Source organism: Sceloporus occidentalis, unplaced genomic scaffold, assembly GCF_023333645.1.
Source record: "Sceloporus occidentalis isolate IW3139 unplaced genomic scaffold, rSceOcc1.0.p SCAF_10, whole genome shotgun sequence".
In the NCBI taxonomy this organism is placed as follows: Eukaryota; Metazoa; Chordata; class Lepidosauria; order Squamata; family Phrynosomatidae; genus Sceloporus; species Sceloporus occidentalis.
The window spans coordinates 19902235-19928065 of record NW_028316990.1 but is presented as its reverse complement, the minus strand read 5'-3'; the positions used below and the strand labels follow the sequence as shown (position 1 = coordinate 19928065).

At 43.3% G+C, this 25831-nt stretch overlaps 1 protein-coding gene across 1 annotated transcript; it reads left to right on the top strand.

Annotated features, from left to right (window-relative positions):
* Positions 1 to 2992: 2992 nt before the first annotated feature.
* On the top strand, positions 2993 to 22333 carry LOC149306047 (E3 ubiquitin-protein ligase AMFR-like). The gene is made up of 14 exons (XM_089477075.1): positions 2993 to 3355; positions 10501 to 10593; positions 11344 to 11508; positions 12087 to 12239; positions 12420 to 12460; positions 12837 to 12969; positions 13107 to 13240; positions 13839 to 13949; positions 16117 to 16307; positions 16385 to 16488; positions 17179 to 17313; positions 18336 to 18419; positions 19332 to 19516; positions 20663 to 22333. The coding sequence occupies exons 1-14, from the start codon at positions 3101 to 3103 to the stop codon at positions 20805 to 20807; spliced, it is 1929 nt and encodes a 642-aa protein (XP_089333201.1). The 5' UTR covers positions 2993 to 3100; the 3' UTR covers positions 20808 to 22333.
* Positions 22334 to 25831: the final 3498 nt, after the last annotated feature.

The following is a 25831-nucleotide window of genomic DNA, read 5'->3' as shown; positions in this document are numbered from 1 at the left end:
TTCACTTCTCATACGTTTCACTTTCCCCATTAAGACCAGAAGAGAACCCTTTCCCACAGACACTTACACTGCAGCCTATATAAAGCTGAAAGTGTATTGTCTTCAGATGTTTGCCTTGAAAATGCAGAACATCGAAGGAATGCAACAACTAGCTCAGTCCTTTGTAGACAAGAAACTAGCCAGGTTAAAGACAGACTTGTAGCACAGAGATTGTTTTTAGCCAGGTGTGTGTGCACCTCCAAGGTTTCCAGAAGTGTGGCCTCCTAGCCTTTGACACTTAGCTACCAAATGTCCCATGCATCCGATGTAACTGAACCAAAAAGATGCCTCATGTATAAGTCTAGAAATGTTAGTCAAAAAATTGACCCAAAAAACCTGAGTCAACTTATCCATGGGTCAATATAGGTACTGTATATATGGAGAATTTTGTAGGTTCTTTGGCATTGTTTTCCTTCGCATCATCCTTTAGATCCTTTGTTACATGCCCCTAAATTTTACCCTCAACTTATTCACAGGTCATATCAGAATCCATAATTTTGACCCCAAACTTGCCCTCGACTTATACATGAGGTCAGTATGTGAAGTCGAAGGCTTTCATAGCCAGCATCCATAGTTTTTATGGGTTTTTCGGGCTATGTGGCCATGTTCTAAGACAGTGGTTCCCAACCTTCCTAATGCCGCGACCCTTTAATCCAGTTCCTCATGTTGTGGTGACCCAAACCCGTGAAATTATTTTCATTGCTACTTCATAACTGTAATCAAATAGGTGTTTTCCAATGGCCTTAGGCGACCCCCATGAAAGGGTCATTCGGCCCCCAAAGGGGTCCCGACCCACAGGTTGGGAACCACTGTTCTAAAAGACTGTATTCCTGACGTTTCGCCAGCATCTGCGGCTTTTGGCATCTTCGCCACAGATGCTAGCAAAACATCAGGAATAAACTCTTCTAGATCATAGCCACATAGTCCAAACATCATTTCCAGCTTTGAACATTGTCCCCTCTGGGCAGAAAGCAAAATGTTATTAGGAGGGACAAAAAGCCACACTGAAATGACTGTCTGTTGTCTCAGAGGGCAATGGCTCTGTGTGGCCTGTGAGCTGGCTGTCCTTTGCCTTATCTGATGTCTTAAGTTGCCGTCTCTTTTTTGTCACAACCCTTTTGAACATGGGATTTGTTCCTGCTAGAGTTGGTTGGAGGCCACTGTTGCTCTTCTCTGTGGTTTGGCTGAAAGAGAAGACCTGAATGCTGGGGAAGTTTGGAGCTGGCCAAAATGGCAAGAGTATTCATGTTTTGAGGGCCAGGGTGGTGTAGAGTAAATTAACAGGTGAGTCAATTGACAATTAATAGGTGAGAACAGACAAAGCTTCAAGTAGCTATACGCCAGTTTGGGGAACAAGATTGGCTTGAAGTCCTGGTCCTTGGTATAGATAGCTCAAAAAATGGGAGCTGGTGAAGCTGGTCCAAGATCGGTTCCTGTCTCTCCTTCAGAAGGGAATAAAAAGGTGTGTCAAATGAGCCTGGGCAAAGTTCAGACTTTGGCAAGAACTGTGTTATAAGTGCCTTACACACCATTCCTACACTAGTAAAGAACAACGCTGAAGGTAAAATGCCGCAATGCTGGGAGGGAAAAGCATTCCCCCCCTTTGCTAGTTCTTATATCTCCTGCCATTCGTTGTGGCAAAGGCTGCTTTATCAAATGGAGTCATGGAAAATGAGTAGCCCTTGCCACTCCGCTCTTCTTCTTGTTTCAGTTCTGTGACCCTCTTTCCTGGCTTTCAGCGCATTTCAATAGAAGCGCAAGAAAGACGGCTTGCGTCGCCCCAGAAGGTTTTATATCCGTAACCAGAGTTTTAACCCACTTTGGGACTACAACCCTCCGGCCCCAAAATCCCTCTCAGCAAAGCCAGTGCTGGCGGGGGATTCTGGGGTCTGTAGTCCCTCTCCCCAAACACAACCCTCCTTTTTTCTTTTTAAAGCGACAAAATACAGTAAATGTACTTTCTTAAAATTACAATAAATTAGCTTAGTTCTTTGGGTTTCTTAAATGGCCTTTATTTCTGAATTCCATTAAATTTGATTAAGTTAAATATTAAACTCATGTTTAATATTTCTCTCCCCATTTAAAAATGGCTTGAGGTACTAAAAGAAGATCCTAACTGCCCAATTTTCTCTGTTCTTATCTATCTATCTATCTATCTATCTATCTATCTATCTATCTATCTATAGGGGCTTGGAGGCAGGATCATCTATCTGTCTATTTATCAACTATTCTATTTGCCATCTATTGATCTCTGTTATTTATCAGTCTGTCAATCATCCATCAGTCATCTATTGATCTCTATTATTTATAAACCTATTTGTCATTTATAATCTATTGATCTCTCACATTTGTCACTCTGTCTGTCATCTGTCACCCATCAATCATCTGTTGATCTCTCTATCTGTCATCCATCAGTCATCTACTGGTCTATTATTGTCAATCTATTTGTCAGCTGTCACCCGACAATCATCTATAGATCTCTTATTTATCCCTCTGTCAACTATCATCCAGCAAATCTATTGATGTATTATTTATCAGTCTATTTGTCAGCTCTCACCCATCAATCGTCTATTGATCTATTTTCAATCTATTTGTCATCTATAATCTATCAGTCATCTATTGATCTCTCTGTTATTTATCAATCCGTCACCTATCTCTGTCGTCTGTCTGTCTGTCTGTCTATCTATCTATCTATCTATCTATCTATCTATCTATCTATCTATTATCTATCTATCTATCTATCTATCTATCTATCTATCTATCTATCCCAGTCATCTCTTTCTGTCTGTATCGATCATCCCTCCCTCTCTAATGGTCTGTTTCTGCTCTCTCTCTCTCTCTCTCTTTCCTTCCCGGAGCCTCTCCTCCTCCTCGCTCCGTGCCCTGCTTCTCCTTCCTTCCTGGGCTGAGCGTGGGAGGCCCAGGCCCGCCTCCTTCCTTCCTTCCAGGGCGGCGCTCTTGGCCGGAGAGGCCGGGGCTCCCTCCTCCGCAGGCGGGCAGGGGAGGGCGAGGGCGAGGGCGCGGGCGAGGCCTAGTCCTTGGGTCGAGGCTGGGAGGCAGGATGCCCCTGCTGTTCCTGGAGCGCTTCCCGTGGCCCAGCCTCCGCGTCTACACGGCCCTCAGCGCCCTGGCCTTGCTGGGCAGCCTCCTCAGCGCCCACCGCGCCCTCGGCCCCGGCCCCGGCCCCCGAGAGCAGCCCCCCGGAGGCCATGCAGCGCCCGACGCCGACGCCGACGCCTCCGCCCAGCAGCAGCAGCAGCCCCCCTCGGCCTCGGCCTTGGCCTCCTACCTGCTCTCCGACAGCCTCTGCGTCTGGGTCAGTAGCCCCTGGGGCCCCAGGGAAGCCGGGCACTACGGAACCCATCGTCCCCCCCCCAGCGCCTCCAGGAAAATGGTTACCCCTTTCCTCACCTGGCAGAGACTCCAGCTCCCATCATCCCCGAGCGAGGCAGGATTTAGCTCAACCCCTTCCCTCAACCCCCTGAAGGAAAGGGGGCCTTGTCAGGGACTCCAGCCCCCATCATCCCCAAGCACCTGGAGGAAAAGAGGGGAGCTTCCGTTTAAGTCTTCTCAGGGGTTACACATCCCATTATCCTCAAGCACATGAAGGAAAGGAGGGGGCTCTGTTTAAGCCTAGTCAGGGACTACAGCCCCCATTATCCCCAAGTACCTCAAGGAAAGGAGAGGGGTTTGGTTTCAACCTTGTCAGAGGCTACAGCCCCCATCATCCCCAAACACCAGAAGGAAAGGAGGGGATTCAGTTTAAGCCTTGTCAGGGACTCCAGCCCCCATCATCCCCAAGCATCTGAAAGAAGGGGGGTTAGTTTAACCCCTTTCCAGGGACTACAGCCTCCATTACCCCCCAAGCACCTGAAGGAAAAGGGGGGGGTTCAGTTTCAGGCCTGTCGGGGACTACATCCCCCATTATCCCCAAGCACTTGAAGGAAAGGAGGCTCAGTTTAAGTCCTGTCAGGGACTACATCCCCCATTATCCCCAAGCACCTGAAGGAAGGAGGGGTTTCAGTTCAAGCCCTTTTCTGCCAGTGACTGCAGAAGAGATGAAAGGAGGGGGTTGAGGGTATAGTGGTGTGTCAGGGAATAATAGTATTATACACTCATCCCTCCATAATTGTGGCTTTGATATTTGTGCATTTGACCATTCACAGATTTGATTAATATGTCCTCTCTAGGAATATCTAGGTCCTCCAGTGCAACTCTATGGTCAACTTGAACTAAGTTGCACTGAAAGACCTAGAGAGAATATTCTGCTAGGCCTTTGTGGCTTCTCCAGTGCAACTCTATGGTCAGTGTCTGGCAGGTGTTGACCATAGAGTTGAACCGGAGGACCTAGAGATTCCTAGAGAGAAGACTTCTCTAGGCATTGGCAGCTCCAGATTCTATGGTCAACGTCTGGCAGATGTTGACCATAGAGTTGTGCTGGAGGACCATCCTAGGGACTGGTTGAGATAAGGCTTGTCTAGGCATTTGTTTTGGCAGATGTTAACCATAGAGTTGTGCTGGAGGACCGTCCTAGGGACTGGTTGAGATAAGGCTTGTCTAGGCATTTGTTTTGGCAGATGTTAACCATAGAGTTGTGCTGGAGGACCGTCCTAGGGACTGGTTGAGATAAGGCTTGTCTAGGCATTTGTTTTGGCAGATGTTGACCATAGAGTTGTGCTGGAGGACCATCCTAGGGACTGGTTGAGATAAGGCTTGTCTAGGTATTTGTTTTGGCAGATGTTGACCATAGAGTTGTGCTGGAGGACCGTCCTAGGGACTGGTTGAGATAAGGCTTGTCTGGGCATTTGTTTTGGCAGATGTTGACCATAGAGTTGTGCTGGAGGACCGTCCTAGGGACTGGTTGAGATAAGGCTTGTCTAGGTATTTGTTTTGGCAGATGTTGACCATAGAGTTGTGCTGGAGGACCGTCCTAGGAACTGGTTGAGATAAGGCTTGTCTAGGCATTTGTTTTGGCAGATGTTAACCATAGAGTTGTGCTGGAGGACCGTCCTAGGGACTGGTTGAGATAAGGCTTGTCTGGGCATTTGTTTTGGCAGATGTTGACCATAGAGTTGTGCTGGAGGACCTAGAGATTCCTAGAGAGGTGCTCTCTAAGGTTTTTCACTTCCATGGGGGTCTTGGGCTCCTAACCCAGCGAAGATGGAGAGTCCATTGTACATTAATTCTATAATGTATGTTTCAAAGCTTTGCTTTATACACTTTGGCCATCAATCAAAAGAGAAACGTGGTAAAGAAAATGAATACAAGGTTTTGGGGGAACGCAAGATAGAGGTGTCATTGGTGTGACAGAAACAGCTTGTTTGTACTACTGAGGATTTTGTTTTCATGCCTAGTGGAACAACAACAACAACAACTAGTTGAGTGAGGTTATTGCCTTGGGGTTGGTTGGCATTAATAACTACGCAACTTGAGGAGTGTCCTATTACTAAAGGCTAGGATTATGCCTGAACTGTATCTCCTGTTTGTCCCAAGGGCCTTGGGTTTACACAAGGTTTACCTAGACCTTAGTGGCTGGGTTACACCTGGAGGCTAACATGCAGAAAGAGTTGCTCCACGCAGTGTGTATACTGTACATACTCATGTATAAGTCTAGAGATATAGATTAAAAAATGGACCCAAAAAACCTGAGTTGAGAGTGATCCATGGGTCAATATAAGTGCTGTGTTTTAATTCTCATTTCATCCCCAGGTGAAAGGCAAGAGTGTCTCCTCTGCCCCAGAATCACAGAACCCCATCTATTTCCCATCCATCCAGCCTTTAGTAAGAGCATAAGCAGTTATGCCTGCTGGGATTTGGTCAGTTTTTTGCCATTGTGTTCCTTGGCTTCGCCCTTTACATCCTTTGTTAGATGCCCCTAAGTTTTACCCTCGACTTATCCATGGGTCATATCAAAATCGATCATTTTGGCCCCAAAACCTGCCCTATAAGGTGGACTTTATAACTGTTTATATACAGTAATTGGACCGCTTTATTTATCAGAGGAGGTGCGCCATTGCCTTCCCCTGAGGCTGAGAGTGTGTGACTTGCACAGCATCACCCAATGGGCATCTTCCCCCCCCCTTTGTTTTCCTTTATGTTTATTCAACCTGTCATTTAAATACATATAGTCGGACCTCCGTATCTATGGGGGATCCATTCTGGACTCCACTGTGGGTACCAAAATGTATGCAACTTCAAGTCCCATTGAAATTAATGGCAGCATGGCCACATGCACACACTGGTGCCACCATTAAGTAAAATGGGGGCTTGCCATCCATGGATGGTTAAATCCACAAATGGCAAATCGGCCAATAAGGAGGGCAGACTATAATTTTCATATCCTTTTAACATTTAAACAAAAACATAGGCTTTCACGTCCGGGATCCATAGTTTTCTGTGGGGTTTTCGGACTACGATGCTGGTGAAATGTCAGGAATTAACTCTTCCAGGACATGGCCACATAGTCCGAAAACCCCGCAGAAGAAACTATCCCTAGGTTTTCTTGGCAAGGTTGGTTCAGCAGGGGTTTTCCTTTGAGCCAAGAGAGTATGGCTTGCCTAAAGTCACCCAGTAAATTTCCAAGGTGGAGTGGCAATTTGGAGCCTGGTCGAGTCCTAGTCCCAACTACTACACCAGACTGGATAAAGTAGGCTGGTGCCTGTTAACACTTGCACAAAGTAAACCAGTTGTTGCTTGGTTCTGTGCATCTAAACTCTCTTGTGTGCATGTGCTGTGAAGCACCATTAAGTTTAACGGACTTTACTCTCAGGTAGGAGCCGAATCCCAGCTCAGCCATGAAAACCCACTGGGGGACCCTGGGCAAGTCATACTCTCTCAGCCGCAGAGGATGGCAGTAGCAAACCCCCTCTGAACAAAGAAAACCCCATTATAGGTGTACATTAGGGTCCCCATAAGTCAGAAGTGACTTGAAGACACACAACAAGAAGGTTAAATGTCTCACAAAACGACAGGGCCCAGAAATCTACCCTCATCTTGTGGAGCCCCAGGATTTTATAGAGTCAATTCTGTCCTATTTTTCTTAAAGTGAATTGTTTCACATTATTTAAATGTCATTTTTTGCCGTTCTAGACGCTGGATTGAAGCAGTGTTCTCAAACTCACCATCTTGCTGTAATAATCCAATGCTTTTATAACCGTGAGCTTCGGAGATCATATGGTTATAAAGGCTCTGAAAATAGCAAAAGCGAGGTGTCAGTGGTATATAAATAGTCCTCGTTGCGTGTGTCTGAATTGAGCTTCCCCAGTAATAGCAGCGTTAAGAGTTTAAAAATATGATGCATTCATGTTTCCTGTTTTTTAAACATGTTGTAACTGCCATCAACAGTGCTGCTTTCTCTTATGTAACCAACCGTCCATCCTATGCTCCAGTGATGGTGAACCTTTTAGAGGCCGAGTGCCCAAACTGCAACCCAAAACCCACTTATTTATTGCAAAGTGCCATGTCCCTCTGGCTTTCCAGTAACAAACTCTGGCAAACTCTGTGCTGGGACGATGGCACATGTGCCCACAGAGAGGGCTCTGAGTGCCACCTCTGGCACGTGTTCCATAGGTTTGCCATCACTGCTATACTCTGTGCCATCTCCAGGTGGATAGTAAGTCACATTGCAGACAACACAGTAAGGCAATCTTTGGCAAAGAGGTCCCAGTATCTCTAGGGCTTTGGGACTGGAGTGAAGATGGATTTTGGACCTTTGTGGAGGATCTTATCTTGAGCATGGTTTTTCTTTAGACATTGTCATGGGGACTAAGGGGCAAACTGCCAATGTAACGTAAGTGATTTGAAGCAGTCAAGTTGCAGGTGGGTTGGAGATATGGACGGTCTTTTCTTTCTCTGCTGCTTTCCCCTTATCACTTCTAGGCTTCAAAAGCTGTAGCGTTGTAGAATTCAAAACACACCCCACTACTATTGCCTTTCCAGTAGAAATCATTTTACTACACCCCAAGCTTAGACATATGCCTTTGCTATTGTACACTGCGGCTTCCAAACACCTTGAATGTTTGCTTAATTGTGATGCTGTGAATAAAGAGGTAAAATTAGATTTACAGACGTTTAGCTGGATGGAGTGCATAGGCAATTGCTGAGAACTGTATGTACTCATGTATAAGTTTAGGAATTTAGAAATAGTAAAAGAAATTGACCCCAAAACTTGAGTCAACTTATCCATGAATCAATGTAAGTACTGTACTTAAACTCTTATAAAAAGGGAACCATCCCCTGGTGAAAGGCAGTAGTGTTAATCTGCCCTGGAAACACTGACCTCCTTCTCTTCCCTCATCCATCCTTCCTTTAGTGTGAGCAGAAATAGTTATGTCTGCTGAAATTTGGTAAGTTCTTCGGCATTGTTTTCCTTTGCTTCATCCTTTAGATCCTTTATTACACACCCCTAAATTTTACCCTTGACTTATCCATGGCTCATATCAAAATCCATAATTCTGGCCCCAAAACCTGCCCTTGATTTATGTGTGAGGTTGCATATATATAGTATTTTTTTATTGTATTGTATTGAGAAGGTTTCCATCATTCCAAGAAATATCTCCCTTTGTTTTCAGAATGAGACTCTTCATCTCGGAGCATGTCATTTTGGAAGGATTTTGCACTTTTGGTCTTGCTTTGCTGTCTGGTTTACCAACCTGAGCCTCCGGTTCTGTTCAGCCCACGGCTTTGAGCACCATTCATTTCCATTTAAACAGATAAAGGCAGACTGGCTTACCCACATTTTTACCTTGTTTGGCTGGTGGTCTTATGCAACTCAGAAATGCTGGCAGTTAGCAAAAGGTCACTGGGGCACTATTGATGCCTCTTGGTAAAATACATTCAGAATGTGAATCCTCTGGCAAAGGAGGAAGGAAGAAATAGTCATAGTAATCCACATTTATATCTTGAGCAAGGCTGAGAGTTGCACAATAAAAATGGTGAAGTCTGTGCCTTCAAGTCACCTATCGACTTAATGGCAGCCCCATAAATTGCACAGGGTTTTCTTAGGCATGGAATAGACAACGGTGGTTTTACCATTACCTTCCTCTGAAATATAGGCTACAGCACCTGTTATTTGCTTCAAGAAGTATTATTATTATTATTATTATTATTTTATAATAATCAGTACTGATGCTGATTTGAATGGGTTTAAAGTTTTCATTTCTGCCTTCCTTTTGTTGTGATTTTGTGACATCGTTTAACACTGTAAGTAGCTTCGTAGGATGGGAGGCAGTGTGTAGTGGTTTGTGTGCTGGGCTATGACTCTAGAGACCAGGGTTCGATTCCCGGCTCAGGCATGAAACTCATCGGTTGACTTTATTATTATTATTATTATTAACCTTTATTTATAAAGCGCTGTAAATTTACACAGCGCTGTACATACAATCTTTTAGTCAAATGGTTCCCTGCCCTCAGGTTTACAATCTAAAAAGACATTACACAAAAGGAGAAGGGAAAGGTGGTGGGGAATGGGATCAGGTCCAGCAGATCTTCTCCACCTCCGAGGCCTGGACCAAGGCAGATGGACTGGAGGAAGGGCTTGGCTTCTTAATGGATGTTTCTTCTTAATGTTTCTTAATGGTTCTTAATGGATGGATGGTTTTCTTGCACAAGTCACACTCTCTCAGCCTCTGGGAAGGCAATGGCACACCTCCTCTGAACCAATCTTGCCAAGAAAATCCCATGATAGGGTTCCTGTAGGGTCTCCATAAGCCGAAAGTGGCTTGAAGGCACACAACAACAGCAAGGCTGTTGGCAGGCTGATCATAGTAGTTCCTTCAGTTGCTTGTTAAATAATGTTAACTAATGGGTGGATGAGGAAGTGTGACCTCCAGGTGAACAATTACAACCTACAGGTAGATGCTAAAAGAGGGTGGAAGAGGTTGCAAATTGTCTGGGAACTACTGATTAGATAATGGCGGCATGATTTTGTTCAGCATGATGAATATGTATGCAGATATAATGGGTTTTTTCTGAATTCAGTGTACATTCCAAGTTATGGGGGACTTGTGATAATAAGCCAGGGAGACACCTGATGAAAATGCCTTGAGCTTTGCTTCCTGGATGTCTTCAACAAAACATCTTCAAGATAGCAAGTTCTGTCTTTTCTGGCTGTAATAATGGGGGAAGCCATGTATCCCACATTGAACTCCTTGCAGAAAGAATGGGGTGAAATTAGAATACATAAGAAGATCGATGCGATTTCAGCATGGAAGGCAGCCATTGATAATATGTGTTGTGGATCAATTAGTAGGATCTGAATTATCCATACAGTGATCATGATGGTTTGGGGATATTCTGGATAACCAGAATTATCTCTGCTGATTAAGAACCGGATTATTTCTGCTGTGCGGATGCAGCCTTGATTCGAAGCTTCCTGACTTTGCAGGCAAGGTCTTTTTTGTTCATCCCGCGACCCAACATAGGACAGGCTAAACATCTAAACGTATTTTCTTTTTCTTCTAGGTGTTGGTGAATACTGCGTGCTGTATTCTGATGCTGATTGCGAAACTAATACAAGGAATCGTATTTGGATCCCTCCGTGTCAGTGAAAGACAGGTAAGAAAAGCCTATGGATCTGACTGATTGACTTTGAATTAATGTAGGGATCTGGCAGTTTTCCCACCAAATATCTAAGTGACCAGGACCCTGTTTTACATCTATTGGCTACAATTGCGTTTTCCTTCCTGGAAAGTCTGTGAGATTGTTAGCCAGTGGCTTATAGATCAACACAGCTGCAGGAGCCACCGCTTTGGTCCAAAACACACTGCAGAAATAATCCAGTTTGAGACTACTTCAATTCCCCTGGCTCAGTGCTTGGAAAGCCTAGGAATTATAGTTTATTGTGGGACCAGAGCTCTCTGACAGACCCAAATATCTTGAGAGTAGCCAAAAATCTGATTATTGAATAAATAAATGATGCATGCCTGCCAAGTTTAGCATCTGGTGTGCTTATAAAATCAGCATCTGTTACTTGTGTACAACTACATATGTGAGTTAATGGCACTTCATGGTAATATTTTTATATTTGACATGCCTTGTTAAGCAACGTGTCCATTCCTAAACATTCACCTAAAGACCAGAATAGAAGAACTAATAAATGCCTAAAAATGCCTAAACTCTTAACACAGCTTTAAACTAATTTTTGTATTCTGTGATGCAATTATATTAGAGTAGGATTCTAGATTGGCTAGGACTTAATTATGATACTTAATTGTTATGCAGCAGCTATTTATAAAGTGTTCGGTGTAAAGCAGAATGTTCAATATGACATTTCTAAAAAAAGTTACATGTACAAATCTTTTTCAGCATCTCAAGGATAAATTTTGGAACTTCATCTTTTACAAGTTCATCTTTATTTTTGGAGTCCTAAATGTCCAGACAGTCGAAGAAGTGGTTATGTGGTGCCTCTGGTTTTCTGGCCTTGTATTTTTACATCTCATGGTTCAGCTTTGCAAGGACAGGTTTGAATACGTAAGTTTGTTAGCTGTAGCTGGGAGCGGAATGCAAAATTTAACATATTAACCTGAATGCTACAGCTTGTATATTAAAATAAATTCACAAACATCAGTTTACTTGAGTGAATATTGTTACGTTAATTCATTCCATTAACATGCCTGTAATAAGTTTCTATAAAAGAATTGAGTTGGCAAAAAATGCCTTTCTCTTCCTAATGAACTGAAATACCATGTAATATTAATCCTGACTTTAACTGTTAACAGCATCGATGTCAGATATAATGATTAAGTAATGACTTTTAGCACCAGTGTTTACAATTTTACAGAATTAAGGGGAATGAATTCATTATGAATAAATCAAGTCCATGTTCTGGTGTAATATATGTATTCACTCAGCTGGGAAATCTAAATTTTTGATCAATGCAAGAATCGAAGCAAGCTTAAGAATCTTGCAAGTACAGTGATCTCATGTGCTAAAACAGATCAAACATGAAGATAGACTGTGAAGGTGCGCTCTTTGCAATGTCAAAGTTGAGCTTTGGAAGTCAAAATGAGCACTGTGCATTTTCTAACTCTTTTATTGGTGTGTTGCAGCTCTCTTTTTCTCCCACCACACCAATGAACAGCCACATCAAAGTCCTGACCTTGCTAGTAGCTATGCTGCTTTCCTGCTGTGGACTAGGCGTTGTGTGTGGCGTTATCGGCTATACCCATGGAATGCACACATTATCCTTCATGGCAGCAGAGGTGAGATTTCCAGTTAAATGTGTGTTTGTGTGCACCTTCAAGTCACCTGTTGCCTTCTGGCAACCTCATGAATTTCATGAGGGTTAGGCAAGGAATACTCAGAGTGGTGGGTTTTGTCAGTTCCTTCCTCAGAAATATATGATGTTTAATTTGTTCTTTCCCGTTTTCTTGTGCCCACAGTCCCTCCTTGTCACAGTAAGAACAGTGCATGTGATTTTGCGGTAAGTAAGGGCCTGGGTTTAGACACAGGACTGTGTCCTTGATTTTGGATTCAGTTGCTGACTATTTCTTCTTCTTCTCAGAGTTTTGAACTTGCAAGTGAGTGGGTTGGATCTGGGACCCACTTAGAATCCACTAAGACATAGGCTGTGATAAGAGAAAGTACAATACTTAAGTGGATTAAAAGTAAATATTTAGGGGCATTATTGTGAAACATTGGCTTAAATTGGTCTTCCCCAACCCAGTACCCTTCAAACATATTAGGTGAACAGATGTATAACAAAATCTTTTAGAAAGGAGTCTTTTTGTTACTTGTGACTTGTACGACTTACAAAACCGTACTTAGATCATACAGGATTTTTTCTTTCTGTCACCTAGTTATGTCATTCATCTCTGGGATCTCAACCATGAAGGCACCTGGGAAAGCAAGGGGACGTATGTTTATTACACTGATTTCATCATGGAGTTAACGCTTCTGTCCCTGGATCTGATGCATCACATTCATATGCTGGTATGTATTGTTTGCCCATGTAGGGTCGATAAAATATAGACCTGACCTTAACAGAAGAGGGAAAAACAATTTTGTTGTTACACTTGTACACTGCTCCCCCTGTTTTAACTACTGCTTTAACTACTATTTCCCCCCAGCTGTTTGGCAACATCTGGTTGTCAATGGCCAGCCTGGTGATCTTCATGCAGCTGCGTTACCTATTCCATGAGGTTCAGCGTAGACTTCGCCGCCATAAGAACTATCTCCGTGTGGTTGGAAACATGGAAGCAAGGTGAGCAAGTTGTTGTAATTCTGTAGAAACAGAAGGGTCACAAGCTATTTTTGGTTCCCTGGACAAGTGAGTTGTGGCTTAGTCTCTTGCAGCAAAAGTAGTAGACCTTAATGACTTGCACGTTGTATTTGCAACAAACGTTTATAGGCTACAGCCTATCTTTAGGTGCATGAGGTAATACCTCAATTGGTAAGTTATTTATGTCACCCATGTATGGGTGAGCACATAGGCATGTGGGTGTGTGCATGGGAGATGATAATCACTGTGTTAAGAGTAAACTGAAGTGCAAACTGTGCATTGATCATTATCGTAACAGTTTTTAAACTACTAGTAGTTAGGTGGTGACACATTTCTTTGCATTGATGAACATACAGTCCCAACACATGTCCCAAGCAAAAATACAGGAGATAGAACCTCTCAGTGAATTCCTGTCCAGCTGTTTCATGTTGAAATCTGTCTTTGGAGCTCTTTTGTTTAGTTCAGACGACGTTTTAATGCAAGGTGATGTTTTCATTTCCATATAGATGTCTTACAAACATGCTTGCATGTTTACCTATTGTAATGATATGTTTTGCTGTTGTTGTTTTTTTAATCATAGATTTGCAGTGGCAAGTCCTGAGGAGCTGGCAGCCAACAATGACGACTGTGCCATTTGCTGGGATTCCATGCAGGCTGCACGTAAACTCCCTTGTGGACATCTCTTCCATAAGTACGCACCTGGGGAGCTGTGTGGGGTGGAATAGGCTGGGTGCTCTAACTGTTTGCTGTTAACAGCTGATCTTCAGGCCAAAGTCCTGTTGCACCATGGAAACATAACAATGTGTTTAGTTAGCATATTGCACTTTATGCAAGGTTGCTCAGGCAGTTTTCCAAGGCTGCCTTCCCAGAACACCCTGGTTTTGAGGCCCCACTTGGAAGCCAGGGATTGGAGAAAGAGACTGCTCAGAACCAGCACCACGTTCTCCCAAAGACAACAGAGACAGTTTTGTCTGCCTTTTCTCAAAGCCATGTGGCTGTGAGGCCGCTTTTCTCCTACTGCCAGTGTGCCACTATTGCCTGTGTCCATACAATTTTGCTGGCATAGAGCAACGGGACTTCAGCTTCACTATGCATTTGGTTCTTCCTTTTCCCTTGTACTTTTAAAATCTCTCTTAACAATATACTGGTTTGCCTTGAACAGTAATTGCTTGTCTGTCTAGCACTGGCTCCAGCTTGTGCAGATGCAAAACTCAGGAACCTGGTCTTCTAACAAAATCCACCAGGCCAAATTCCACAAAATTAGTTGCAGTCAAGTTGTTGAGCTAATAGCTAATTGTTAGTTCATAGTGCAGCCTAGCTTTTCATGGTGCTTTCTCCAAAGGAAGAAGAGATCCCAAATCCTTGGCAAGCATTTGTACCAGTCTTTCCTCAACATCAGAGGTGGGATCTAGAGTCATAGGATCAGAGTTGGAAGGGGCCTCATGGAGCATCAGACCCAACCTACTGGTCAATGCAGGATCTCCAGTTAAAGCATTGCCAGCAGATAGCTGTCCAGCCTTTTTTGGAGTCCAGAGAAAGATATCCCACCACCTCTTAAGACAACTGACTTCTTTGCTGAACCATTCCTATTGCCAAGTATTTCCTTCTAATGTTCAGTCAGAATCTTTCCTGTAACTTCAGGTAGTTGTCCCTCCTCCTCCTGCTGTCTCAGTATCAAATTGGAGGAGATTAACATGAAACCAGGGAACTGTTTTATTATCATATGCTCTAGGCTGCACCATAAATATTTGTCAGTGTTTCAAGAAGCCTGTAATAAGATAATTGGTCTCTGTTAGCAGACATTTCTGTATTCTCCTGAGAAGGTAGGGCAGGCCTCTTCAGAGCTGCTTTTCCACATACCTAAGAAGGTATCATTGCTTTCCCTTGAGGTCAGATGATTATTGTTCTGTAACACCATGAGTCAAGTGTGATTATTGGTTGTCTTAAGTCACAATGTCCCCTGAGAGCCATCCAGAGTGGCATGGTAGTAGCAGTGTTAGGGGACTACCCAGGATGAAAACTATCCTTGTCCATGGAGCTGTTTCACTCGGTTAGATCCTAGACTAATTTATCAGGTTGCTGCAGCAATAACTAGAATAGTCTCCTCATGCTAAAAAGGACTCTACATGATGGACAAGCAGAATGCCCCATGTTCTCTGTTCACTCTTAACTTCAGTGTGCTTAGTATGGGACTGTAAAGAGCTTGTAAATTTGAGATGGTGTGGAAGGCAGCAATGTGACATTCTGGAGCCGGTCAAGCTACCATCAGTTTCATACCAAAATTTGTTGGCTATAGCATTGTTTTAGAGCAAAATTCATAATGTTGTTTCGGGACTTTTAAATCAGAAGTGGGCAGTCACAGGTTTCACATTTGCTCCATTTCCCCATGACACCAGAAGGCCATATTTCCAATTTTGTTTTGAGAGGCTGGGGGACAAAAATGAGACACTGAAGAATGCTATTCTTAGGCCAAGAATTTTGCCACCTGGAAGCTTTTGGATAAGGAATTACAGTTTTCTGAACGTTTTTAATGGGAGGACCTTGGTGCGCTCCAGAGTGGGCCTTTTGTGTCTGGAAGAATGGCTTAGTGGGCCACAAGTGGCCTGTAGACCACACCATTCTCACTCCTCTTCTAAATGGTCTAGTTCTAACTTGTACAAAGGAGCCCTTTCTTCCACAAAGACCAATCTCTTCCGACAGGTCTATACAGATGATGGCTGCATGGATGGGTGCCAAAATCTTTGGCAAGCCATTTCTTAAATGGTGATGTAATGTTGCATCTTATACTTGAGTGAAGGTGGACTTTCTTGTAACTGACTTGAAAAGCTAAATTGCTATCCACCCCTTGTTTTTGTTAGCTCATGCTTGCGCTCCTGGCTTGAACAAGACACTTCATGCCCTACCTGCAGAATGTCTCTGAACATCACTGATGCCCATCGGGCTAGAGAGGATCACCAAAGGGAGAACATGGATGAAAACTTGGCTCCTGTGGCTGTTGCTGAAGGCAGACCTCACCTGAACCAGCACAATCACTTCTTCCACTTTGATGGTTGGTTTATTTCTTTTTGTATGTATTGACTTGGCTTGAATGTTTTGAGAACAGCAGGATTCCTTTCTTTTATCCAGGGTCCCGAATTGCCAGCTGGCTGCCCAGCTTTTCAGTGGAGGTGATGCACACCACCAGTATCCTTGGTATTGCGCAGGCAAGCAACTCTCAGCTTAATGCTATGGTAAGTGTGACTGATACTTGGCGCTCTGCTATGGTTTTTAATATTCCTTTATGAAACATTGGAACTTTGGAAAATAATGGACATAATCTAAAAAGGAACTTCCACCAAGAAAGATGGAATATAAGACTCAGAGGTGTGTGGGAGTGAAGGCAAGAAAAGGAAGAGGCAAAGGTAGTCAACATACAAAAGGTTATTAAAATTCAATTAAATTATCCAAAAGAAATGAAAGCCAATTTAAACAAACCCTTTAAAAACATGGTTCATTAAGAAACAAAACAGCGTACTGTTAAACTATGGTTTCCTGTGGACCCCATCCACCCAATTTCTGATGTCCCCTATGAGGTTCTTTAAATGTCTAAAGCCGCACCAAAGCCACACTCCAGTTCTTAGGACTGGAGCATGGCTTTGGCGTGGTCTCCAGACTCTTAGGACTCATGCATCATTTAAACAGCATACCTCCAAAGTGACCCAAAGCAGCTTTATTTTGACCTGCCTCTATGGGACCTATGATCCAAGTTCATGAATGACTGTCTTTAGAAAGAGACTGCCAATGTGGATGTTTTAGTGCCCTGTCAGTGAAATATTTGGATCTTAGGTTGAATTGCTTACATTTTTCAATGGATTGAGGTGTGTGCTGTGTGCTGTGATTGCATTGCCCAATGACAACACCATAAATCTTGCTTTTTGTAGGCCCATCAGATTCAGGAGATGTTTCCCCAGGTCCCTTACCACCTCATTCTGCAAGATCTACAGCTGACACGTTCTGTAGAAATAACAACAGACAACATTTTGGAGGGGCGTATCCAGGTGCCTTTCCCAACGCAGGTTAGTCAATGCATTGTGGTTGAGTTTAAGTCTCCTAGTTTCCACAGAGTATTACATTATCAGTTTTCTGTAGTGCTTTTATAATATCCAGAGTATTTCTCAAACCATGGCCTGTTACAGACAGCCAAAATAAAGCTGCTTCAAGTCACAGTGGAGGTATGGTGTTTCAATGATGCATGCGTCCTAAGAGTCCAGAAGCCACACCAAAGCCACACTCCAGTCCTTAGGGCTGGAGCATAGCTTTGGTGCGACTTCTGGACTCTTAGGACGCATGCATCATTGAAATACCATATCTCTACTGTGACTCGAAGCAGCTTTATTTTGGCTGTCTGTAACAGGCCCATGTTTTGCCAGATAGCCTGAAAAAATAGGTTACTCTTTCCTCACATTTCAGCGATGAGAAAATTGAATAAAAGCTACTGCTTTTAAGAAAACCTATGATTTCTTTTATCAGCACAAAGAAGAACAGAGCCTAGTTATTGCATTGCTTTGTCCAGGATATTCTTTTGAAAATAAGAGGGTTTCCTGGACTGATATGTATAGTTTTGTTAAGGTTTCAAAAAGGAGTTTATTTAAAAAAGAGCATGAAATGAACTCTGCTGAATCAGACCAAAGGCATAATGGGCCCCAACATCTGGTCTTCTGGAAGTCCATGAGCCACAGATGAGTGCAGTATCTGAGTCATTGAGTGTTTGAAACACTATCCGTCACAAACAGTAGATTGTGAAACTGATATATTTCAAAACAGAACCTGAACTGGAACAAGCCATGCTTAATCGTCATGTACCATTGCTACCTTTCAAACTGGGCTTGCCACTTTCCCCACAAGATTATGCAAAATGATCACAAGATGGTGCAAGGTCAGGTTTGGAAAGGACCTTCCAGGTTCTCAAAGCAACCTTCTAGTACAAGGTTTGTGGCCCTCAATGCAGGATTCAGCTGCAGCCTGTTTTAAATCCCCCCCCCCCAAGCTTTCTTTTTCATTTTGCATCAATTAATTCAATTTTTTCCCCTGCTTGCAGCGTTCCGATAGCATCAGGCCAGCTTTGAACAGCCCCTTAGAAAGGCACAGCGCTGATCAGGAAGATACAGAGGAGGTTACTCAGGTAACTTGGCAAAAGAAGGAGGAGTATTTTACTGCAGAGTGGAACCAGATATGAAAAGAGCACAAACATCAGTAGAGCTGTGTGAAACATGAAGCTCTGAATTCAGTTATCAGGTTCAACTAGACTGCATCTGTATTGCAGAAATGATCCGACTTGACACCACTTTAACTGCCATTGTGGAACTCTGGGAATTGTAATTTGTTGTGGCACCAGAGCTTTGCATTTTTCCATAGCTTTTTGGCTTTTCTGGACTGTTTTTATAAAAATGTGTTTGTCCAACTCTGTACAGTGCAAGACACAATGGGTTGTTGTTTTTTTGCAAAACATATGGCTTTAATGCAAAAAGTGTGAGATTAAAAATAAGTGTTTTTGCACAAATGAATCACACTGCCGCCAGAAATGTACACAGACTCTTTGCACAACATTCTGACAAAAGAGTACTGAAATGCAAAAAGATTTGCACCTATGTGTTGAGAGGATAAGAAGGTTTGCAAGTGTTGTTTACTCTTGTTCCTTTCTTCATTTCTTTCTTTTTATGGTTATGGTTAATGTGTTTTCTATGCCTTTGAATAGACTTTGCCTTACGGCAGACCTGTCAAAGGGTTTTCTTGGCTTCTGCTTCCAGTTCAGGAAAAGGCAGTGATGTGTCTGGCAACGAAAGATTGGCATGTGATCTTGGGATCTCATGAAGATCCAGCACCACCAATGTTTTATAAAAATGCCTTGACGTATATTTTAGGGGACAAGATAGGGCCTTTTGCATTTATGGTGGTGAATATGTGCACAGTGTCATTTCACCAAGGTATGTTCAACTCAGTTTGGACTGCCCATTCCAGTTCTTCTGAAGATGCTGATTTAAATAATGGAAACCATCACTAATTCTTTCCCCATTTCTTTCCTTCCGGACGGTAGTCTGAGAGAGTCCCGCTGGAGCTCAGCTCGCGGCTGGAAGAGATGGCAGAGTTCAATGAGATGGAAGCAGAGTTGGTCGAGACAGAAGATTTTGAAGTGAGAGGGAGCCGTTTCTCCAAGTCAGCCGATGAAAGACAGCGGATGCTAGTGCAGAGGAAGGAAGATCTGCTGCAACAAGCTCGCAGGTGTGTCTGCGCATGCGCGCATGTGTGCGTACTTGAGGTTTTCCCATCTAGTGTGTTCCTGTAATTGTCACTGTATCAAACCAGGAGTAAACAACAAGCGCTGTTTCACAAAGTATCTTCTTTTTTAAAAGGTTCTTCTACAAAAATCAGTTCTCAGTGGGTTTTTATGTTGTGTTTCAACTGTGAAGCCTATTTTTGTAGTGTGAGGGAGGTGGGAAGTTTGTGTTTTCTACCCTGAGATACCTCACATATGTCTGCCTTCTGATACCCGGAACATCAAGATGAGGATCAAACTCTACTTTGTCTGCCTCTTGTGGTCAAGAACGTAAAAACTTTGCTGTGAATCTTTAAAGAGGAAGGATAACTAGATGATCCAGAGGTGGCAGACATCTGTGGGTGCATGTTGTGTAGTACATAACAGAAGGACCATCTGATTCCTATGAGTAGCAGAGAGTGAGGACAGCTGGTAGCGCAGAAATAGCAGACCAGTGCTTGAATTAGGGGCTTCTTCTTATGAGATGCTTTGCACTCAGTTATGAATACACAAGATACACACACACACACACACAGACACACACACGTTGTGTATGTGTATCACTTCAGTTATAGTGGATTACATCAATACACATTGTAGCTCTTCTTTTTATACATATAAATAGTATGTATTTTGTGACTGTAACCCGCCTCAATCCTTTGGGAGAGGCGAGCTATAAATAAATGTATTATTATTATTATTATTGACATCTATGGTATTATTTTTATGTTTTTTTAAAGGAAAGGACACCATTTTTACATGCACACACCTTTTCTAACTCATGATATAGGCTTGGGTTATAGGTACACATTGTTTCATATGGAATGGCTCAGGAGAGCATTGAAGGAGGCGTTGTTAAAGGAAAGTCATCTTGGAGCTGCTCGCATGACTCTGTACAGTAAACTGATGGTTGAAAAACAGTACAGGTTGCAACTATCAAAGACACCAATATCCTCAAATACAATCTGTACTGAAAAATCTGGTGCAGGGTTTTCTGTTGGGTGCAGGATTCTAATGTGTTTTAATTCTTGTCAAGCGAAAGGGTGGGATACAAAGCAGGACACCCTTTTCACAGCCAGGATTAACCTCACCGTTTCCGCTCTTCCTTCCAGGCGTTACCTCAACAAAACCTCGGACGACACAGCCTCCGACTTCTCCCTGCAGGCCGAAGGAGGGGCGTCCGACGCTGTCACCTTGCGCCGCAGGATGTTGGCGGCGGCAGCCGAGCGAAGGCTTCAGAAACAGCAGCCATCTTAACGCTTCCCGTCTCCTCCTGTTCCTTTCACACGTGAGCCACATTGACGCCATCTTGTGCTCTCCCTCCCAACGAGGAGCACATCTTTGGAGCTCGGCAAGCTGTGTTCAGCACAAGTGAGCTGGCTGCTGCTTCACTGTATAAAGCATGTGATATCTAATAAGTGTTTGGACAGCTGACAAATTAACCTTTCCTGGGTATTTTTTTCCCCTCCACATGATACAAACACACATACACACACTGATGCACACACACACTTCCCCTTCTGCAAACGAAAATGCCTGGAGACCTGGGCACAGGTCTGCTGCTTAATGTGAATTATAGGGGACTGTGGATGAGGAATGCTGTGTCTGTCCCTTGGCTGCTTTTCGGCAGTGAGCTTGTCAGTATATCCCATGTAAGCTCTTTTTAAGAGGGGACAGAACCAATGAGAAAAGTAGGGTTGCCTTGATGAAAGGATGCTGCTGAGCAAGCAAACATCACTGCCAAGCCGTTGCGCATCTCAAGAAGGATGCTTTATTTTTAAGGTTGTGTATGTTTTTGCAGGGTGTTTTATTTACATGAAGGTGGTTTTTCTGAACATAACATGCCAGCAGGAGGAGACTTTTTTTTTTTTAGAGTGAGCGAAAGATGTTAAGCTGAAGTGTTAAAGCAATGCTCACTGAGCAAAGTGTGTGTTGCTCTTGGCCACCTTCCTCCCAATATGGACAGTTTGGGCATTCCTGGTCTCTTTCTTCCAGGAAAGTGGTTTTTTCTCTGTGAGTTTCATTGCCAGCAAATGGTCAGTGCGGCCGAGAGGAGAAAAATAGGAATAAGGGGTGCAAGCCCAGCTATGTTAGGCTTACTAATTCAGCATTTCTGTAAGCAGGTGAAGCGATGCAAAACAAGAGTATTTGGGTTTAATCTCAAAGGCAAGCTGCAGAGAGGGCTCTAAGGAGGAATTATTTCTTAACTGGAGAGACAGAGAGAGAAAGTAGCATGCAAAAGTATATTTTTTTAATCTTGCATTTTGCAATAACCCACATAGGCCCATTAAGCAACTCCGACAGAGAGAGCTGATAGAATTGAAGGCTATTAGACATTAGGCTAGTTGTGGTCAAAGTATTTTTTTTGCAGTATTGTAAAACTCTGGTGTAGATGTGTCGAAGACCTCTGGTCTTAGGATGTGTAAATGAGTTTTATGATAGCAGCCCAAGCATTTTTAAGTGTTTGAGGAGTATCATTGTTCTTCAGGAGGTGCCCAGTATTTAACAAAAACACACACACACAACCACAATGAGAAATCGTCTTTTTACTGCAGGTTTTTAGCATTTTGAAGGCGACTATGAGAAAACTACAAATTGTGTGTTTAAGCGGAGATATAACTTATTTCGAGAAATCCCCTTTTGGGAAGCCTTGCCTTGCAACGCTGATAGTAAACTTTGAAGAAGAAGAAGACTCTTTTCTTTTGTGATTATTTTGCTCAGAGCACAGCTCTTTGTTTATATTGTTTAAAAAATAAAATAAAATTCTTGATCAGTGTTGGAAACCTTTCAAAAACTTCTTTCCTACAAACTTGAACGCATCTTCGCTTCAGTGTTACCCAGTCGCCGAATTGGTGAGAGAGAGGGTAGCTAGTAAAATGCCAGAGGACAGGCTCAGAATTCAAAATGACATGGACAGATTGGCCCCCGAAATGTACAAAACGAATTAAGGGTGGACCATGTCAGTGGGCCATACTTTGGTTGGGATTAATAGGATTTAGGACAGTAAGATTTAGGCTCAAGTCTAAAAATCGTTTCTCAAGCTACGTTGAAAATGAACACTTCTGGGGGATGTACATGAATGTGTGAATGATCACTTGCGTCGTGGTGAACAAATGTAGCTCCACAGAGAGGGAAGGTAAGTTTGTTCGTTTAAATATTCTGTTGTTGAGTGCCTACAAACCGTTTCCAACTTATGGCAACCCTAAGGCAACTGTATCATCACAAGGATTTCTTGGCAAGATTTGTTGCCTTTGCCTTCCTCTCAGGCCAAGAGAGTCTAACCATTCAGTTTCCATCACCAAGCGGGGATTCAAACCTTGGTCTCTATAGAGTCATAGTCCAATATTCAAACCACTACACCATGCTGGTTCTCATTGAAATGTATATGTACCCCACAGCATGAGATCTAGGGCAGCGTACAAGTGAAATCAATAAGAGCAGACTAGAGCAATTAAAAACAATAAAATATTATGTAAATACATTAAAACATATTAAACAATTTGCCAAGTTAAAAGCAGATTAAGAAGGCCAAGCAGCTGGAGCCACCTTTAACTCACTCATGCCTCCACATTTGCGGCTTTGATTGTTCACAGATTTGATTAATATGTTCTCTCTAGGAATATCTAGGTCCTCCAGTGCAACTCCACGGTCAACTTGAACTAAAAGTCTCACCGAAAGACCTAGAGATTCCTAGAGAGATTACTCTACCAGGCCTTTGTAGCGCCTCCAGCTCAGTTCTGTGGTCAGTGTCTGTCGGACATTGGCCACAAAGTTGCCCTGGAGGACCTAGAGATTCCTAGAGGTGTCCTCAGGTAAAAACATGGTGTTTCTGTTGTTTTGTGTTTTTCCCATATTCACGGGGGTCTTGTGCTCCTAACCCTAGTGAATGTGGAGGGACAACTGTACTATGACTTCCCTTGATCGGGACGCTGTATTCATTTTTATGCAGCCTGGAATCACATTAGCTTTCCTAGCTGCCGCATCACGTTGCTGACTCTCGTGTGGCACTCCCATCTCTGAGATTGCGAGAATGGAGATGTCTGTTTTCCTCCTCCTTTCCCTCTGATGCTCTTATTCCAGCTGGTCACTAGAAGGCAGCCTAATGCTTCATTTACTGGAGTGAGCCACTGCAGCAGTCGGAATGGCGAGAAAAATAACAGTGAAACGTCAGGGGTTGGCACTGTTGCTCAGCATTGCTTCCTCGGGAAAACGAATGATACCAACCGAAGCGAGGCCTTTGGGTGGAGCTCCTTCGCATCATCATCTGCATCCCTTTTTCCTTCTGGTTGCATCTTCACTGCCTTCACTGTGCGCCTTTTTGCCGAAGCAAGCCTATGTGAAAGCAGACCGTTTCGTGTCCTCTTCGCACAAGTCAACGTAGGTGCAAGCTGCCCAGTTTGTACATCCAGCTCGGTTTATAGGAATGATGAGGAATATATAAGGCTAGGACATTTACTCAAAAGATTGACCCCCAAAAAACTGAGTTGACTTAACCATGGGTCAATGGATGTTCAGTCAGCCCTCCTTATATACTGGATTTTTTAATCCACGGATTCAAGCATCCACAGTTTGAAAATACGGGGGGAAAAGTATAAACTCCAAATAGCAAACCTTGATTTCCTATTTTACATAAGGGACACCGTTTTGCTCTGGTGTTGTAATTAGGACACCTTTAAAAGCCTCCGGGTTTTATTAAAACAATATTTCTTTACCTGCTTGACTGCAATGTCATGTTTCTAAGGCATGCGCTGTTGGAATGGAAGTGTGCACTTTTTCCATGCAGGAAGTCTCTGGTTCAATGGCTGACATCTCCAGCAAGAACTAAGGCTGAAATTCAATTCTTCTGGTCAGTGCTGACAGTCCTGAGCTAAATGGTCCAATGGTGTCTCTGGATATACTGAATATACTCATGTACAGTGTGCCCACGTCATACACGGGCACCTTTTATGTGGCTTTCAGCTTATGCTGAAAGGCGCGCGATGGGGTTATAATGGTGCGTGTGCCTCTGGAATGTGCACTGCACTGCACATCATGCATGAGCCCCATTATTTTCAATGGGGCTCAAGCATACGTGCTATTTGCCTTACGCAGAGGGATCCAGAACAGATCCCTGCATAGGGCAAGGGCGCGCAATATAAATCCAACCTTTAGTATGAGCACAAGTAGTTATGCCTGCTGGGATTTTGTAAGTTTTTGTTTTCCTTTGCTTTGCCCTTTACATCCTTCATTACATGCCCCTAAGTTTTACCGTCGACTTATCCATGGGTCATATCAAAATCCTTAATTGTCGCCCTAAACCTGCCCTCGACTTACATATGAGGTCAATTTATAGTCAAGTATATATGGTGACCTGGGTTCCGGGGTTCTTATTTAAATCTGAGCATCATGAAAACTGGTATCTTAATTTTGGGGGGGGGGGGGGGGGCTAGGTATGATCTGGACTTGGCAAACCTAGTATTCCCATCAAATCGCTGGACATAAGGCTCTCTTAAGTGAGTGTTTAACTCAGTAACTCATTGGGATAGTTTATGGGTTTAATCCCAATGTTAAATCAAGATATAGAGGCCAGAGTCTTGTCTTGGTCATTTAGATGGGCGTAACGCTATCAGATTAGCATAAGGGATTTTGGGAAGTAGTAGAAGGGCAGAGATGGAAGAGCAAGATGGCACCAATGTGAAGTGAAAGGCTTTCATGGCCACCATCCATAGTTTTTTGTTGGTTTTTTGGACTATGTGGCCATGTTCTAGAAGAGTTTATTAATGACGTTTTACCTGAATCTGGCTGGCATCTTCAGAGAAGATGCTTGCAAAACATCAGGAATAAACTCTTCTAGAACATGGCCACATAGTCTGAAAAACCCATAATATGCACCTTTTTTAGAAAAAGTTGCTCTGGCATCTCCCTAGTAATTCAGGAACATTGGCAAGGCAACCTTCTCTCCTGCCTAAGATGACTTCCGATGCCATCTTCCATCTTGTCCTGGCGCCAGCTGCCATCTTACCTTTGGCACTGCGCCGCCGGCATAGTTACGTTGGCCTCAGACACCCATGTAATTTGCTTTTTACCGAATGACCCTCCTCGATTTGCCAAGTTGACGGAAGAGGTCGAGAAGATGCTCAGAAGGTCTCCCGAACCCATAGCCAGGAGCGATTCGTACCCAAACCCTCCTCCGAGGGGAAACGAAAGAAGAAATGGTGTCGATAAAATAAAATTATATACCTTTATATATAATAAGTAAAAAGAACTGGAGTCTTGACTCAGAAGTGGAGCGAGAAAGAGCC

Coding starts and splice junctions, on each gene's coding strand:
- LOC149306047 (XM_089477075.1), top strand. CDS start 3,101: ATGCCCCTGCTGTTCCTGGAGCGCTTCCCGTGGCCCAGCCTCCGCGTC. Junction 12,970..13,106: donor TGCATCACATTCATATGCTG/GTATGTATTGTT, acceptor ATTTCCCCCCAG/CTGTTTGGCAACATCTGGTT. Junction 13,950..16,116: donor TGTGGACATCTCTTCCATAA/GTACGCACCTGG, acceptor TGTTTTTGTTAG/CTCATGCTTGCGCTCCTGGC.